Raw genomic sequence first — 19,168 nt, 5'->3', positions numbered from 1 at the left:
ATGGCCATTTTGATGATATTTATTCTGAGTCTCCAAGAGCATAGAAAATGCTCATGGAAAATCCTCTAAGTCTTCCTTGATTTCCTTATTCAATATTTTATATATATATATTTTTTGTAAAGACCTTTTACCTCCATGATTAGGTTTATTCCTAAGTATTTTATTTTCAGAAAGGGATCTTGTTAGTGGAAGTGTTTTTTGGATTTCTTTTTCAGGAGATTTATTGGTGACAGAGGAAAGATTCCAACTTTTTAAGACAAATTTTGTATCCAGACACTTTGCTAAATTTGTTGATCAATTCTATAAGTCTTTTGGTTGAGGTTGATGGTTTTTCTAAGTATAACATCATGCGATCTGAAAGTGAAGATAATTTAGTTCTTCTTTTTCTATTTATACTCCTTTGATTTTCTCCTGTTGCCTTATTGATCTAACTAGAAATGTCATTTTCCATGTGGTCTAGTTTACTGTTTATACTTTGTATTGATGCCTTCACTTTAATTATTGCATCCTTCACTTCCTTCAGAGCTTCCTTCTGATTTCTTTTCAGGGTGTCTTATTATTTGCTTATTTCTTTATTTTAGGCTCTATTTTTTTTGGAAAATTTGTATCATTTCTGCTATTAAAGTTCTGATTTTTCCTGGTGATATCTGCAGTTCTGTGTTGGTGGGTTCTATTATTATGGGATTGTGTTTGCTCATTGCTTCCTTACTATTCTTCTTATGACTTCAAATTTTTAAATTTTTTATCTTTGTTGGTTTTGAGAATTTTCTCTCACTCTGTAGGGTGAGCTGGTCTATATTCAGTGGTGAAGATTGAGTAAAGAGAAGCATGCTTAAATAGTAAATGCAAGAATAGGATAAAGTATCAGATAGGACTGAGTAGAATTAGAATTTGGCTGTACTAAGAGAATATGTAGTAGAGACTAGAGATAGTGAATATATAGGATTCTAGTAAACAATGTAGAGTAGTTAGGTATAGTGATATGAAGTATATTTAATACAAAACAAAGTAAAAAATTAAAAACAGGACTGAGAAAAGGAAGTAGCTGTGAGAGAGAAGCTTATAAAAGGGGTGGGGGAGAGAACAAGCAAGCAACTACACATACATAAAAAAAATACAAATATGTCAGTACAGAGCAGTCTCGGCCTCTGCAGTCCTCTTGGGTCTGCGTGGATTTCGTCAGCCGTTTAAGGTTCACTGTTTCTTTATTAGGTTCTCAAGTATGTTTCAAGCACTCTCATTTGTTCTGTAAACTATACCAATGATTATCAGTTTGTAGCCCCATTTCTTGGCCTCCTTCAATGACTGGGACCCTGGCCTGGTCCTCTTTGTCTGTGAAGTGCCAGGTGCCACTGGTGCCTCTCCCACTGCAAGACTGGGTCTCTGAGCTCTCCACAGAGCCTGTCTCCAAGTTTCTCTCTGTCTCTGCAGGTTTCTGGTATCACTGGGGTTGGATCCAGTGTAAGAACAGATCTCCATGCTTTCCACAGACCCTGAGTCTGCATCTCTCCTCACCTACATAGGTGGTGGGTGCTGCTAGGATCAGATCCTGTGTATATGTAGAGGTCCACATTCTCCACAGATAGCATTGGATTAGTCTGACTTCTCCCAGTTACCATAACTTAGGGGCTGTGTGGTGATCTCCAGAAGCCCTACTAGTGCACCATGTACTGCAGACTATATGTCTGTTTGTCCAATTATTCCTGGGAGCTGTCTGCTTATCCTTGCCTCTGCTTTGTCTAAAAGCAGACTCCAATTTTTACTAGGGCAAACAGCAAAATATCAGACCTTGAAAGTCTAATGCTTGCTGTGTGAAGCCATACTGGGAGGTCTCCCATGGGAACAGTTAGTTTACTTATGACCTTGTTGAGCACCACTCTAGATTGGTGGAGGACACAGTGAGCTCAGCTGCCACTGTTGTAGGTTCTAGCTGGGCATTTGGGAGGTAGGATCTTAGTGGAGTGTAGAGTGAGATGCCAATTGCTTTCAGTTCCAATGAGCTGTAGCTGGTTACTTTGCATAAAGTCATTGCCTTTTTAGCTGGGGGATTCTGAAGGTTGGAGTGCCAGCAGTCCTGATGCCACCGTGGCTTCCATGATCACAGATATTTTCTAGGGAGGTATTCAGGGCACTTTGCTGTCTTATGTTCTGTCTTTTGGCTTTATTTCCAAAATCTTTAATTTTTTTTGCTATGTTCAATTTTTCACTTTTTTTCTCTTGCCAAGACACTTTTCTCACAGTGATAAAGATTAAGTCTCATCACAACTGATTTTTGCTACTCCCTTCAGTCACCATCTTACAGGAAGTCACCAGTTGACTTTCAACAAAGATGTCAACCCCACATTGAAATACACTATCTTCAACAAAATTTCTGGAAAAACTGAGGGGCTGCCGGGCGTGGTGGCGCACTCTTGTAATCCCATCATTTGGGAGGCTGAGACCAGAGGATCGCGGCTCGTGGACAGCCTCAGCTAGTTAGTGAGGCCCTCTGCAACTCAGTGAGACCTGGTTTCAAAATAAAGAATAATAAAAAAATAGGGCAGGGGGTGTATCTCAGAGGTCAAATGCCCCTGCGTTTCATCCCCAAACCCACAAAAAAAAAACACAAAACAACAACAACAACAACAAAAAAAAAAACTGAGGGGCTCAGTGGTAGAATATATTCAAGGGTTGGGTCAATTCCAGGACAAAAACTCATGGAAGAATGTCACTACACTGTATTTCAAAATTCCTCACTTCCCAGTGGTTCAAAAATACCTTAGCTGATGACTGGCTTCAGTAAGAATTCAAAGGCATTTCTTCCACTTTTCCTCAGTGAGAGGGATAAGTGGGTATCTTGTGTCCATCTAATTTGGCAAAAAACTCTGTAGTGCAGCTGTTTATTTACTTTTTAATGCTTTAAAAAATAGTCAGTGTGGTGACACATGTTTGTAATCCCTGTGCTTGGGAGGCTGAGACATGAAAATCGCACAGGTTTGAAGCCAGCCTCAGCTCTCAGAAACTTAGTGAGACCCTGTTTTCAAATAAAATATAAACTAGGTCTGGGAGTATAGCCCAGAGGTAGAAAACCCCTGTTTTCACCCCCAGTACCACTAAATAAATAAATAAATAAATAATAAAAGGTTTTTCCAAACAATTTTTTCACTGTTATTTAATTGTCACTTTTTTGACCTTTCCCTTGCTCACAATTCTTTTCAGTATTTGCACAGCCTTTCATTTTCAGGGTGCTTGTGAAAATAATATCCTGGTTATATTTTAAGTAATTTTATACTTTTTGATGGGCTACTGATGGAATGTTGAAATGATTCTTTTTAATATATTATGTTTTTTGGTTTGTTTGTTTGTTTATACAGTTACTTATTTGGTTACTGAGTTTCTCTGTAAGGTCTTGAGGCTGGTTTTGAACTTGAGAGTCTTCTATCTCAGCTTCCCAATTACTGGAATTGGGAGGCATGCACCACCATGCACACTGTGACTTGCATATTAATTAAATGACTAATATTAACTCTTCCAAATACATCATAAGGGAGAATAACACATTGCTTTCTACATACCTGTTACACAGTGTAGAGTATAACAGTGTTCCATTACATTCTCATACAGTATAAAGTGTAAACGCCTTTCAATACACTGTGCACATCTGTCGATCTGGTTGGAATCTTTACTCAAGCACTTCTTGAAAAAATATTCTCCATGGCCTAAGTCAAACTAACCTAATTGCTAGCCCAGAGATGATGACGATAATGATGATGATGATGATGATGATGATGATGATGATGATTTAGCCCAGAGGTATTTTACCTCCAAGCTATACTGTAGTCCTATTTTAATTTTTATATGGAAAAAAGATCTAACTTGCTACAAGCCTCGCTAAACTGGAGAAACTGAACTGTGATCCTCCTGTGTCAGCCTCTCAAGTACTGAGATTGCAGTCATGTGCCACCATTCCATCCATTCATCTGTTGATGGACATATTGGTTGCTTCCATAGTTTTGCAATTGTGAATTGTGCAGCTATGAACATAAATACACATTCAATAGTTTGGAAGTTTTGTTTCCATTATTTGGGCAGATACCCAGAAGTGGTATTGCTGGATCATATGGTAAGCTTGCTTCCATTCTTCTGAGAATCCTCCCTACTGTTTTCCAAAGTGGTTGCACTAATTTGCAGTCCCAACAACAATGTATTAGAGTTACCGCTTCTCCACATCCTTGCCAGAATTTGCTGTTGATTGTGTTTGAAATGATTGCAACTCTAGTTGGGATTAAGTGAAATCTCAGGGTCATTTTAATTTGCATCTCTCTGATTGCTAATGACATTGAGCATTTTTTCACAAACTGATTGGCCATTTTAATTTCTTCTTTTTTGAAGTGTCTATTTAGATCACTTGCCCATTATTTGATTGGGTTATTTGTTTTCTTAGTGCCAACTTTCTTGAGTTCTCTTTACAGTCCAGATTATCAGTCCTGTATCGAAGGGGTAGGTGGCAAAAATCTCCCATTCTGTTGGCTCTTGGTTGAGGTTCTTTATAGTTTATTTGCTATACAAAAGCTCTTCAGTTTAATGCAATCCCATGTATTGATCTGCCTTTTAGTTTCTTGTGCCTTTGGAGTATTGTTTAGAAATTTTCACCTGTGCCCATGTGTTGCAGTGTTGGACCTATGCCCTCTTCAAGGAGCCTCAGGGTCTCTGGTCTAATTTCCAAGACTTTGATCCATCTTGAGTTGATTCTTGTGAATGGTGAGAAAGGGGGTTTATTTCCATGTTTCTGAATATGATTATCCAGGTTTTCCAACACTATATGTTGAACAGGCTATCTTTTTTCCCACGTATGTTTTTGGACCTTTTGTCAAAAATAATTTGGCCGTAAGAGTGTGGATTTATTTCTGAGTTTTCTATTCTGCTCCATTCTTCTATATATCTCTTTTAATGAAACTGCCATACTGTTTTTATTACTATGGCTTTGAAGTATACTTTAAAGTGAGGTATTGTGATTCCTCTTTCATGATTTTTGTTGCTGAGAACTATTTTGGCTATTCTGGGTTTTTTGTTGTTCCAAATGAACTTAAGGGCTGATTTTTCTATGTCTGTATGGAATGACCTTTGTCATTTTAGAAGTATGGCCATTTTAATTTTTTTTTCCTATCCATGAACATGGAAGATCTTCTAGGGTTTTCTTCTATTTCTTTTTTCAATGTTTTGTTAGGGTTTTTACCTCCTTAGTTAAGTTTATTTCTCAGTATTTTTTTTTTTTTTTTTTTTGTGTGTGTGTGTGTGTGAGATATTCTGAGTGGAAATATTTTCTGGACTTCTTTCTCAGTGGATTTATGGTTGGTACATACAAAATCTTCTGAACTTTTAAGATTGATTTTATATCTATACACCTTGCTGAATTTGTTGATAAGTTCATTAAGCCTTTGGGTTTCATTTCTTGGATATTCTAACTGTAGTATCATGCCATCTGCAAATAGGGAAAGTTCTAGTTCTTCTTTTTCTATTTGTATTCCTTTGATTTCCTCTTCTTGCTTTATTGCTTTCGTTAGAATCTCAAGTACTATATTGAAAAGAAGTGCTGATAATAGACATCCTTGTCTTGTTTCTGTTTTAGATCAAATTTTTAAAGTTTTTGCCCATTTAATATGATATTTGCTGTGGGTCTATTGTAGATTGCCTTTATAATTTTGAGGTATGTTCTTTCTATTCTGATTCTCTGCAGTGCTTTTAGCATAAATGAATTTTGGATTTTGTCAAATGCCTTTTCATTATCTATTGAAATGATCATGTGATTTTTGTCTTTGGTTCTGTTTCTGTGATGCGTTACATGGATGGATTTTTGTATGTTGAACCAGTCTTGCATACCTGGGACAAACCCTATTTAGTCATGGTGTTTGATTTTCTTGATGTGGTTTTGAATGCATGTTGTTAGTATTTTGTTTAGCAGTTTTCATCCAAGTTCATCAATGATATAAACCTGTATTTTTTCTTCCTTGAGCTGTCTTTATTTGGTTTTGGTATCAATGTGATGTTGATTTTATATAACGTATTTGGGAGAATCTTGTTTCTTTCTATTTCATGAAATAGATTGAAGAATATCTAGATTAGCTCTTCTATAAAGGTTTTATAAAAATTAACTTGGGAAAGTCCTGGGGTTTTCCTTGATGGCAGGCTTGTCATTGCTATTTTAATCACGTTGATTGCTATTGGTTGGTTTAAATTTTCTATATCTTCTCGAGTCAGTTTAAGCAGGTTTTATTTATCTAGAAAGTTGTCAATTTCTTCCTGATTTTCCATTTTGTTGGAGTATAGTTTTTTAAAGTAGTTTCTGATAATTCTCTGGATTTCTACACTGTCAGTGATAATATCTCCTTTTTCATTCCTTTATAATTTGGTTTGATTCTCCCTTTTTTTGGTTAAGTTGGCTAGTGGTTTATCTATCTTAATTTTTTTTTTCATGAAACCAGCTTTTGCTTTTGTTGATTTTCTATATTTTTAAATTTTTCTTCTTTTTGATTTCTGCTCTAATTTTAATAATTATCTGTTCTATTGGCTTTGGATTTAGACAGTTTCTGCTTTTCAAGGACTTTGAGGTGTGTCTTTAGGTTATTTATTTGCTGGATTTTGCTGTTGTTGTTCTTCTTATGTGGGTATTCAGTGCTATGAATTTTTCTCTTAATACAACATTCAAAATGTCCCATCATTTTGACATGCTGTATCTCTATTTTTGTTTTTTTATATATTTTTTTTAAATTTTACCCCTTATTTTTTCTATGACCCATTCCTCATTTAGCAGTATCGTGTTCAGTCTCCAAATGTTCATGTGGTTTCTCTGGGTCTTCATATAGTTGATTTCTATTTTAATTTATTGCGGTGTGAAAAGACAAAGGGAAGTATGTCATATTTTTGGAATTTGCTAGTTTTCATTTTGTGGCCCAGGATGTGACCTATTTTGGAGAAGGTTTTGTGAGCAGCTGAGAAAAATGTGAACTCTCCTGTAGTTGGGTAAAATATTTTATATGAGTCTAATGTTACATAACAGTCCATTTGACCAACGTAAAAGCCAAGGAGAGAATATTAAAGGCAACAAAGACAAAAAAAATCAAGTGACATGCAGAGTCAAACCAATTAGAATCACTGAAGACTTCCCAAACCAAGCCGTGAAATCTAGGAGAGCCTGAAGTAGCATATTCCAAACTCTGAAAGAAAAAAAAAAAAAAAAACTTGCAATCAAAAATTTTCTACCCAGAGAAACTGTCTCTCAAATTAGACAGGGAAATAATATCTTCCATGACAAACAGAACTTGAAGGAATTTATGTCTTTCAAACCAACACTAGAGAAAATGCTGAAAGAGATTAACTGCAAATGATAAATAAGTAATGCATGCCAGAACAGAGAAAGAAGAATTTCCATTCAACAAACAACTAAATGAAGAAAGAGAACTACTACCTCAAACAGAAGTCAAATATCAGGAATTAACATTTGATTTAATTAATAGGAAGTCAAATGTTAGGAATTAAAAATCATCTCTCAATAATCACACAGAACATAAATGGCCTCAACTCCTCAAAAAAAAAATAAGGTGGTAAAATGGATTAAAAATTCAGAATCCATTTTTCTGCTGCCTGCAAGAAATACACTTTACAAATAAGGATTGTCACAAACTTAAAGTACAGGTCTGGATAAAGGTAACCCATGCCAATGGAACCCAAAGGTGAGCAGGAGTAGCAACTATGATATCAAAGAAGTTAGACTTCAAACCCAATTTAATAGAAAAGACAAAGCACAGGTCATTTTTACTGGTAAAAGGAATAATCAAGGAAGAAAAAATAATGATAGTCAACATTTATGCCCCAAACATAGGTGCAACTACTTTCATAAAACAAACTCTTTGTGACATTAAGTCACACATAACTCCCAATATGATAATACAGGGAGACTTCAACATTCTTCTCACAGTGTTAGACTGATCTTCTAGACAAAAAGCTAGTAAAGGTGACTCAGTCCTAAAGAACACCGCCAACCAAATGAGATGTAGTTTTAAAGTATGGATGTCTCTTTACCCTTTGCCTGAGGTTTGGAGTATTCAGGAGGAGTGTAGATAGTATTTTATCTCCATGGATTTAGCTATTTGTTAGGTTACCTCAGAGACAAAAACTGTCCATTGTCACTTTGAAGGGATGTAAGACTTCAAATCTGGAGATTATTTTTTGGAGCAGAGCCTTAGCCACCTTAGCAGCCTTTTCTTGTCCTTACTTGCACCCAGATTGTAATAGTATCTGCAAATTCCAAGCAATACGTGAATCACCCACAGTGAGGTAGTTTTAGTGAAATCTACCTGCCCGTTTCCCCTGAGTATGTTCTTTGTACTGGTGCTATCAAGGAAAGTGGCCTCGTCTTTGTAGATTATTAGTGGCACAGGCCTCATAAACCTGAACAACTTCCTCTAAAGTCTTATACAGTCTCTTTTCAATAAATGGCCTTTTGGTAACAATAGTTGGTTATGTGCATCCATGTATCTTAGAAACCTCTCTAGTAGTGTATCTAAACATTTTTGAATGATGATTGAAATAAAATATAAATTATTGAATGACTTTCAATTTTGGAATATTTCATTTTTTCAATACAGAGAATGAAGAAAAGTTAAAATATAAATTGGAAGTTGTAACTAATTACCTAAACACATAATTTATTACAAAACCCATATATGACTACCACATTTTTTAATATTTACAGGCCCTGAATAACATTAATATTTACTGAACACACAATCTTGCTTACAGTTCACTTACCACTTTTCCTGGAAAAATGTCAGATAATGGTTTTATTGTGACAGATTTAAATACTTTCAAAGGACAGCTTTGGATTCATAATTGGGTTTAACAGCTGCCTCTATTTTTTTTTTGTAAGTCTGGAGATGAAACCCAGAGGCATTCAACCTCTGACCTACATCCCCTGCCCTATTTTTTATTTATTTTTGAAACAAGGTCTCACTAAGTTGTGGAGGGCCTCACTAAGTAGCTGAGGCTGTCTGTGAACCAAGATCCTCTAGTCTCAGCCTACCAAAATCTGGGATTACAAGTGTGCACCACCACATCTGGCTAAGCTACCTCTATATTGATATACACAGATGTGTGAATCAAAATATGGGGTAAAATTTTAGAATAATCTTAATTATTAGACCAATTTTGCTTAGGTTTTGTTTCCTTGTGTGATAGGTTTATGTAAATTTCATCAGTATTATTGTTATGATTTACACTTTTGTTAATGGCTCTCATTTTCTTTTATTTCCAGACCGATATGTTTTAGTTGGGAGCCACCATCCTACTGAACAGAATTATAATGGTCACGAATGGGCCAGTAGCATTGCAATAATTACAAGTTTTATCCAAGCCTTGATGTTAAGAGTTAAAAGAGGATGGAGACCAGACCGCACTATTGTTTTCTGCTCATGGGGAGGAACAACTTTTGGCAATATTGGCTCATATGAATGGGGAGAGGTAAAACAAAATATACATTAATTATGTTTGTTTAATTAAGTAAACAATGTAATGTAAATTTTTTTTCAGTCAAAGACTTCTTAACAGAAGTGAGAACAAATCTTTTCACTAAGAAATAATATGCCTCTCAAACAGGGTGTCAGTTTTATTAATTGGTTGATATTACCTGCAAGAATGAGGGGGGATTAGAGTTAGACTAAATTGACTTGTATATGATTTGCAGCTAATTATCTTCCCATTGTTACCAGACCTACAAACCCTTATATCACCCATACTAGTGATTACAAATTATTACACCTTTTCTTAAACAACAGATTAATAGGCAGTGGAAAAGAAAAGGGCCATTTGATACATAACATTACAGCAAACAAAACAAAACAATACAGAAACAAAAAAGAGAAATTAAATAAAATGGGAAAGCAATCTTCTATATCAAATATTTATTAATTTAGCATTAGATATGAGCTATCCAATATGGAGACTAGATTTAAGTAATAGTTACCTTCCTTCCTTACTTTTTTCCTCCCCATTCCATTGTTGCTATTTGCACACCCATTCTTTCCTGCCTGTTTATCTACCTACTTACCTAATTGCTGTAAGACTCTGAGTAATAATAAGTCATGCAGTGAAGCACAGGCAGAATACAATTGGAGTACTTAAGTCTTAACTGATTCTGACATGTCTGCATCAGATGCACTATAATTTTAATAAGTGACAAACTATAATTGGATTAACATAATGTCAATAACAAATAAAACATTATACAACTTACATATTTTGTTTATTTTTATAATTTTTAAAAATACTTAATGGAAATATACAATCCTAAATAATTATGAAAATTTAATCAGGAAAACATATACAATAGTTAGTTTTTTCACTATCTAAATTTTATGAAAAAAATTCTATGTAATGGTAAATTCTTTTGTCACAGTTTTTTTTTTAAATTAAGCATTCAAAAAAGAACTGCCTTTGAGTATCAAGAAAATATTAAAACATTTACCAAAGGAAATAACAAGTTTTATATTTTTAATTTGTTAAAATCCTAAAGATGGACATATTTTTACAGTGTAGAGTTCATAAAGATTTACAAACTGCAAGTTGAAAGAAATGATTTTCTATATAAAAATTAGTAGTGTGAATGTTCTATAGTCTAAAAAAAATAATTACTTCAAATGGAAAAATTGTTGTTTAAAGAACCTTTTTAAATTGACAAATTTGTAAATAAAATGGAAAATGTGGCACTGAACTAACCTTTTAAACATTTATTCAAAATTACTTTTAAAATTAGTAAACAACTTTAAAAACAATTTAGAGAATGTGCTTATTTGTTCAACTATTTTAAATAATTTAGAAACAATGAAATATGTTTTGATTTTTGTATAAATATTAAAGATATTTTAAAGAATTTTTTAAAAAATTAGATTTATTTTTACTACAACCACAGTCTTCTAAATAGCTAATAAGTTTCACAAATAATTTATTAAGTAACAACTTTCACAAATAATTTATGTTAATTCTATATTTGTGAATTTATGAATACATATACATATTTCTAAACTACATTGTTAAAGTAGTCTTGTCTAACATTATTTTTTTCCTAACTTAAATATACTAAATACAAATGAATAAAAAATGACTGCAAAACATTCTTCAATTTGAGCATTCAGTGTCATAGTGAATTCAAACAATGTCAATTTCTATGTATGTTAGCAATTTTTACTCAAATTGAGTAGATTTTTGTGTTTAATAAAATAGCAATGTATTTTAAAGTTTTAATAAATCCATTGTACTTTTTGGCAATTTATATCTTCTTTATCATGATATAATAACTATACACATACTGAAATATGGAAGTCCACAGATGAGGTGTTTGTGGAAAAGGGTGATTTTTATTCAAAAGATTAGGCACCACTGTCTTTATGTATGTATGTATGTATGTATGTATGTATGTATGTATGTATGCATGCATGTATATCTGGCAACTGAATATACATTTAGTTACATTTTAGATTTTAGAAGACTAAATGAAAAAAACATATGAATAATGAATATTTAAAAATAAACAAATTTCATTATTATCTGACAAGATGTACTTTTGTAATTTACAGTGTATACAGAGATTATTTTCAGTGTAGTCCACCAAGACATTTTGCAACAATCCAGTTGAAGAGAAATTTAAAAAAAAAACTGTTAGTTGTTCTATTCTAGTTAGTCTTACTCAGTTTATTCCTTCTCAGGATGAAACACTTTCTTTTCTTAAGTACATCCTCTGGTGAATGCCAGTGAAGAGAGCCCTATGGATAGCTAAGTTGCCCTTTCATAGATATTCCGGAAAACAATTGTAGTAAAGAGGACTAGATGATGTTTGTCAATACACTTACAAGTGGGATTTTATAGTGATAAATTTTTTAGAGAATTGACAATACTGATATTGGTCCTTGAAGGAGATTATAACATTTTTTTAATACATTCATTAAAACTACCATTTTTAAGTAGGAGAAAATTCTTTTCCACTGGCTATTATGCAAATACTAGACTTTCGAGTTAAAAAGAGCACCATAGTTTAAATATTTTCTGACTTAATACATGTGAATTTGGGCAAGATTAACTTCTCTATGTGTACTCCTCAAATAAGTGTACTAATAACTCTTGTGGAAGTCTCATGAAAATTACATGAGTTGGCATATAGACAATGTCTATCTTGTAGCTTGTAAATAGGATGTGTTTTTTTCATAGCATTAAAATATTAATAGAGTTCCCACTTCTCCACATTCTTGTCAGTATTTGTTGTTCTTTGTATTTTTAATAATTGCCATTCTATTTGGAGTTATATGAAATATCAGGATAGTTTTTTTTTTGTGTGTGTGTGTGTGTTTGTGTGTGTGTGTGTGTGTGTGTGTGTGTGATGCTGGGGTTCCTGGAAGCCCTTCTACCTCCAGGCTACACTCCCAGATCTATTTTTTTTATATATTTTTATTTGGAAACAGGGTCTCTTAAGCCAGCATGGCTGGCTTCGAACCTGTACAATCCTCCTGTCTCTGCCTCTCAAGCGCAGGGTGCACCACCACACCTGGCTCAGGATAGTTTTGATTAGCACCTCTCTGGTTTCTAAAGATGCTGAGCATTTTTTTCATATATTTATGGGTCATCTGAGTTTTTTTCTTTTGTGAACGGTGTATTTAGTTCACTTGCCCATTTTTTGATTGGGTTATTTGTTTTTTTAGTGCTGAGTTTCTTGAGTTCTCTTTATATTTTAGAAATTAGTACTCTATTGGAGGAATAGTTGCCAATTTTTTTCTCACTTTGTTGGCTCTCCGTTGAGGTTCTTTATAGTTTCCTTTGCTTTAAAGAAGCCCTTCAGTTTAATGTAATTGCACATTGATCTGCCTTTTAGTTTCTTGTGCCTTTGGGTCTTGTTGAAAAAGTTTCTACCTATGCCTATGTTCTGTAGTATTGGACCTATGCCCTCTTTAAGGAGCTGCAATGTCTCTAGTCTAATTTCCAAGTCTTTGATTCATCTTGAACTGAGGGAGAAAATGGGTCATGGGAGAAACTTTACACAAAAAGAAACTATAGATGAGAAAATAAGGCAACTTAACTGAGGTATATGGGAGGGGGAAGAGGAAAATTCCATAAGGTACATGATGTACATTCACAAACATGGCAAAATCAATCACTAAACCAAAATGAGAAGGAGGGAAGGGGGAGGGAATGAGAGGAAGTTGGGGAGGGGCTAATTGAGTGATTTGTGCTTGTATGCCTCTACCATCTTGTACTCCATTAAGAAGTATGACTACAGTGAACTAATAAAACATTTTTAACCATCAATAGGTATTTTTATGAACCATATAGTGGATAGATTATTTATGTTTAAAACTTATTATTTATGTTTATTTAAAATACTGGTTAATTTTGAATAATTGTGGTTTTACCTATCATAAAATTATAGCTCAATTTCTAACTGAAAATAGGAATAAGATTAATGATTTGGTAGGAAAAAAGTCTTTGTAAACTTTCATCTCATGTATTGGAAAATGCGATATGTTTTTCCAGGACATGATATAATTTTAGAATATTTTAATATAATTCATACATAAAATTATTAAAAATCTGTGTGAAAAAAATCAGAAAATTAATTGAAGTTCCCCTTTCTGGTACTTTATTTATAGAATAAATAATCTTTAATTTTATGGGGTTGGGCCCACAGACCAGTAGAAAATGATACTAAGTCATTTTATGCCATTAAATTATGTAAAATATATCAGGTTTTTAAAGGTAATATTTGCAAGATCACAACTGTATTATGACTCATTTTTTTTCTTAGAACAGTTACTTTGTTCAAAATGTAGCTTATTGCTATAGTCAAAAGATGGGACTCATTTTAAATCAATGAAATCGTTCATCTACTTTTTTCTTAACTACTTGACTATAAAATTGTTTTTCATTGAAGCAAATATCCATTTTGTGTTCTGTGGATGAATCTCATAGTATACCAAGCTTTTTTTCCTTTATTTATTTATTTTTTAATGTGGATCATATTGACAATGACATAGATTTACATAGTACTTGGTGTTCCCACCAGCTTCCCCTTATCCCCCTTCCCAACAATGAGTATCCAGGTTGATCATGCTACATTCACACTTTTACACATACTTGAATATAGCTCCTCCAGTTAATCAACTTCAGCCTTTCTTCTCTTCTACCTGTTCTTTCTAGCTTTGCTGAGGTTTCCGCTTTATTATCTGGAGAAAACATTATGTTAAGTGATATCAGCCAAGCACAGAAAGAGATTTTCTCTAATATACCAAGCTTTTAAGATAATTATTTTTTCAAATTTGACTTTTGTCAGAAACATGCTTTAAAATATTTTATTATATTAGATATCTAACTTCTCAAGACCCCTATTTAAGATCCCTATTTAACCTTTGTTTAAGTAGTTCTGGATTGTTTAAAAATATATTTGAGTAATTAAAGATTATATCTATAAACTGCTTATTACTTAATATTTATCCTATAGTTGCTTATATTTAAGATAGATCTTTTTTTTATTTCAGGATTTCAAAAAGGTTCTGCAAAACAATGCTGTTGCTTACATCAGCCTCCATCACCCCATTAGGGGCAACTCAAGTCTGTATCCTGTGGCATCACCATCACTTCAGCAGCTGGCAGTGGAGGTAACTTCTGTGGTGTGCTTTTATGCATAATTGCCTTTTTCTCTAGAAATTGGAATTTCATTTTTTGTTTGTTTTGCGGTAGTGGGGATGGAAGCCAGGGGCATTTGACCTCTGAGCCAAACCCCCAACCCTGTTTTTATTTATTACTTTTTATTTTGCATTTTTTAATGATTTCACTACAAATGCTATAATATGTGCTATTTCTCAGTATAAAAACAATTATACTTAGCCAGGTGTGGTGGTAAACACTTGTAATCCCAGCATTCGGGAGGCTGACACCTGAGGATCATGGTTCGTGGACAGCTTCAGCTACTTAGTGAGGCCTTCACAACTCAGTGGGACCCTATTTCAAAAACTAAAAATGACTAAAAATAGGGTTAGAGATGTAGCTCAGATGTACAGTGACCCTGGGTTCCTTCTTCTGTTCTGCAAAAACAAAAAAGTTAAAAAAAGGAATAAAAAATAGGGCTGCGGGTGTAGCTTGGAGGTACAATGCCCCTGGGTTTCATCCCCAGTACAGCAAAAAATTAAAATTAAAATTTAAATTTAAAACATTCATACCACTACTTGGTGGCAGTTTCCGCCCAGCCTTGGTGTCCACTGTATACATTAGAAATGACCTTTCAGATTCACATAGGGTTTCTATGAGCATCGTAAAACTGAACTGGAGAGAAATAATGAACAGTGCTTTGAATCAGCCATAACTTCTGATTGAAATGTAATGCAAACAAAAATTTAATTACTTTCACAAAGCATTTTCTAGTTTAAAAGATTTAACTGACATTCTCATATGTAGTATAATAAAAAAGATGTTACAAAAGATGAAATAGATAAATCTGTACATTTATGATCTGCCAAACTCCAATATGCATGCACTAAATTTTATCCAGATCTTTAATTTAATTTGTGTTCTGTGTACTGCTTTGAAAGAACTCTCTGTCATGTCTGAAGAAAAAAAAACATATGAGAGGAAATTAGCTGTACATATCTCCCTGAGCAGTTATTTCTGAATAAATGAGTGATCAGAAAGAAAAGCTCAGGTATCCAGAAATTGAGTTTTACTTTAAATATGTGCCTTCTTTTGTAGTATCATTTTCCCTTTTTTAGAAACTTGCATTATAATCATTGAAATTAATGTGTAAATAGAAATAGCAAACTATTAAAACTATTCAATCTACTCAATATGATTTGTGTATATGCATGTGTGTGTGTGTATGTGTGTGTGTGTGTGTGTGTGTGTGTGTGTGTGTGTTACTAGGGATTAAACTCAGAGATGTTTTACACCTAAGTTGTACCTCCGGTCCTATTTATAATTTTTTTAGATTTATTTATTTATTTATTTATTTATTTATTTATTTATTTATTTACGGTGCTGGGGATGGAACCCAGGGGGCATTCTACCTCCAAGCTACATCCCAAGCCCTATTTTTAAGTCTTTTTATTGTTTGAAACAGGGTCTCTCCAAGTTGCAACCTTGCTAAGTAGATGAGGCTGTCCTCAAACTGCAATCCTCTGGTCTCCACTTCCTGAATGATGGGATTACAAGTGTGCACCACCATGACCATCAATTTCTTTTTAAATTTTAAATCTACACTGCTGAGGGTTTCTATAAGTTTCTGAAGATGGCCTTGAATCTGTGATGCCCCATCTATTTCTTCCTGAGGCTGAACATTGAAAGCTGAGATGTCTGGATAGAATGACAGGGAAGAGATCAGACTGTTTCTTTTCCTTCTGGAAATATATACTTCATCCTTGTGCTGGGAAAAAGTACAGTGATATGATGTTTCTAAAACTTTTTTATGATGGCAATGATAATATATGTATTACATACACCAATAAGTATGTTAATTAAATACATTTTGGCAAAATCCACTAAATATTCAAAAACAAAATTTAATTAAATAAAACAAATCTCATCCAGATGGTACTATAAGGGAGTTCAGGTGTAAATTCTCTAAGATTTTAGATTTTTTTTTTAGATTTAGGTGGTTGTTTCTAGTTTTTAATCTTAACAAATATAGCTACTATGCTTATTTTTGTGTGCTTATAGAAATATTTTTTCCTGGATATTTATATAGATATGAAATGCTTTATCATAGAATAGGAACACATTTAATTTTAGTAGATACTACCAAAGAGTTTCTGAAGATGGTTTTCTACCAACAAGATATGAAAGTCAGTATCAATCACCAACACTGGGCATTGTGGAATCATCTGGGGTTTTAGTTTAAATTTCTACAAGTGATCAGTATTGTTGAGCACTTTCTCACATACTCATATACCAATTGCTACTTTTAAAGAAAAGTTTGCCTTTTTATTGTCTCTTTGTTAAAGTTTTTATAAATTTTTAATAAGTATTTTTTCAATATTGGGGATTAAACCCAAGGGCATTCTATATCTGAGCTACATCCTCACCCTTTTTTTTCATTCTTTATTTGTGAAACAGGGTATCACTAAGTTGTGGAGGGCCTCAGTAAGTAGCCAAGCATGGATGTGAACCTGTGATCCTTTTGTCTCAGCCTTCCAAGTACTGGGATTACCAGCATGCACCACCAATCCTAGCTCAATATATCTGTTTATAGTTATGTATTTTAAGTTATTCTCTCAATCTGTAGTTACAGTTTTTATTCAACTAATGTTGACAACACAGATGTTATTAATATTTTTATGAAAACCTTTTAAAATTGTATTTATTGTTCTAGTGACTTATTATGCATAACATAGTAAACTTAATTTAACCTATTATTTAAATTTAAGTGCTATAAACTTTTATTTTTATTTATAACTATTTGTATATTTATTTACAGTATTTAATTATATATAATTATGTAATTATATATTAATTATACCTATCTATATGTTGACTATATATATACATGTTATATGTATATATGTCAGAATAACTTTTATTCTCTACTGGAGATTCTAAGATATGAATGAGACAAGATATAAGAGATAGTTTTGAAGATCTAAATTCTTGAGGGATAAAAGTCCATTCTTGAAATTAATTTTCAATGACTCTTTAAATATACTATAAAAGCTACACAGGTCAATGACCTTGTTAATGAGCCAGAACTGATTTCATGTTAAATAAATTGTGAAATTGAATATAATTCCACAGATAACAATTTTAAACATTAGGATGCAACAGAAATATATATGTTCTTCTAATGCTATTTCACTCTTAGTTTTTGAAACTGCCTTTTATAGATCACAGAAAGTATTGATTTTGCCTTTAGAAAAACAGAACTTGATCATCCATATAGTAGGTTCTCTAAATCTTAAAAATAGTGATAAAATTTCTAAGACATTATTGTGAAAATCCCTGCAGCATTTTACATATGAAAGAAGTCTATCTAGTCATATTGTGCTTAAATGTAAGTTACTATTGAATCACCTCCAAGAAGCTGAAAACTGTGAGCAAAGTTGAAGAATTACATCAATATTATAAAACCATACATGGAATAGACTTATTTTTTTTTTAGTTGGGAAAGACATATTCCAAGTGATTATTTTATTTTTATTTTACTATTTACATTTTAAGGCTGGGTGCCAGAAACTGTGCTACATATATCTCAAATCAAGAACATGTATTTGAGCATTAAGCCTAGATACTTCCTGGAAATAAGTTCAATAGATTGCAGAGCACATATATGTAACAAATCCAGAGAACCCTAACTGCACAACATTGCTTTGAAGCACATGAAATGGCTCTGTTGACCAGGAGTTTATCATTGTACCAGGAATTTTAACTATGCTCAAATGGCTAAGATAAAAAAAAAGTATGAAATATGCTATAATGTAATTCAAAATAAAGATATAATGTAATTTGATTTAAATTAAATAATTACTATCGGGCAGTAGAAAAAGTATGAATGGTCTCAGAATCTTGAAGGAATTTGGCCATTTATTTTTTCAAAGCTTTAAAATGATATAAATAAAATATTTGCCTTTTATTTCATTTTCTCTGTACTTGATAATTTAAAAGCAAAGGATTTAAGCAAAGCTTAATTTCTATTTTAGTTTTTAGAATATAAAAGCAAAACTGGCTTTAAAATGTGATGGTACATGCTTCTAAACCCAACATTTGGGAAGCTGAGACAGTAGGATTAAGGTTCAAGAACAACCTCAGATACTTAGGCCCTTTGCAACTTAGTGAGACCTTGTTTTAAAATAAAGAATAATGAATGGAATTGTTGTTTTTGTTTCCTTCATTGTGGATTCGTTGTTGGCATAAAGAAAGGCCACTGATTTCTTTAGGTTGATTTTGTAACCTGCGACTTTGCCGAATTTGTCGATCAGCTCCAGAAGTCTTTTGGTTGAGTTCTTTGGGTCTTCCAGATAAAGGATCATGTCATCTGCGAATAAGGATAATTTCACTTCCTCTCTTCCTATGTGGATTCCTTTGATTTCCTTCTCTTGTCTGATTGCTGCAGCAAGAGTCTCAAGGACTATATTGAAAAGGAGAGGTGAAAGTGGGCATCCTTGTCTTGTTC

The 19,168-nt window shown here is 33.1% G+C and overlaps 1 protein-coding gene across 1 annotated transcript in view; it reads left to right on the top strand.

Annotated features, from left to right (window-relative positions):
• The window catches only part of NAALADL2 (N-acetylated alpha-linked acidic dipeptidase like 2), a gene marked incomplete at its 3' end in the record, with an annotated part of 975,844 nt that overhangs the window by 602,454 nt on the left and 354,222 nt on the right, over window positions 1-19,168 (top strand). The window contains exons 8-9 of the mRNA XM_080695918.1: window positions 9,290-9,495; window positions 14,553-14,672. Coding sequence (XP_080552044.1) covers window positions 9,290-9,495; window positions 14,553-14,672 — 326 coding nt within the window. The remainder of the gene's footprint in view (window positions 1-9,289; window positions 9,496-14,552; window positions 14,673-19,168) is intronic.

This window comes from Muscardinus avellanarius (genome assembly GCF_963383645.1).
Source record: "Muscardinus avellanarius genome assembly, chromosome: 5".
NCBI classification, from domain to species: Eukaryota; Metazoa; Chordata; class Mammalia; order Rodentia; family Gliridae; genus Muscardinus; species Muscardinus avellanarius.
Note: the sequence above shows the minus strand (reverse complement) of the source record. Positions and strands in the feature narration are given on the sequence as shown.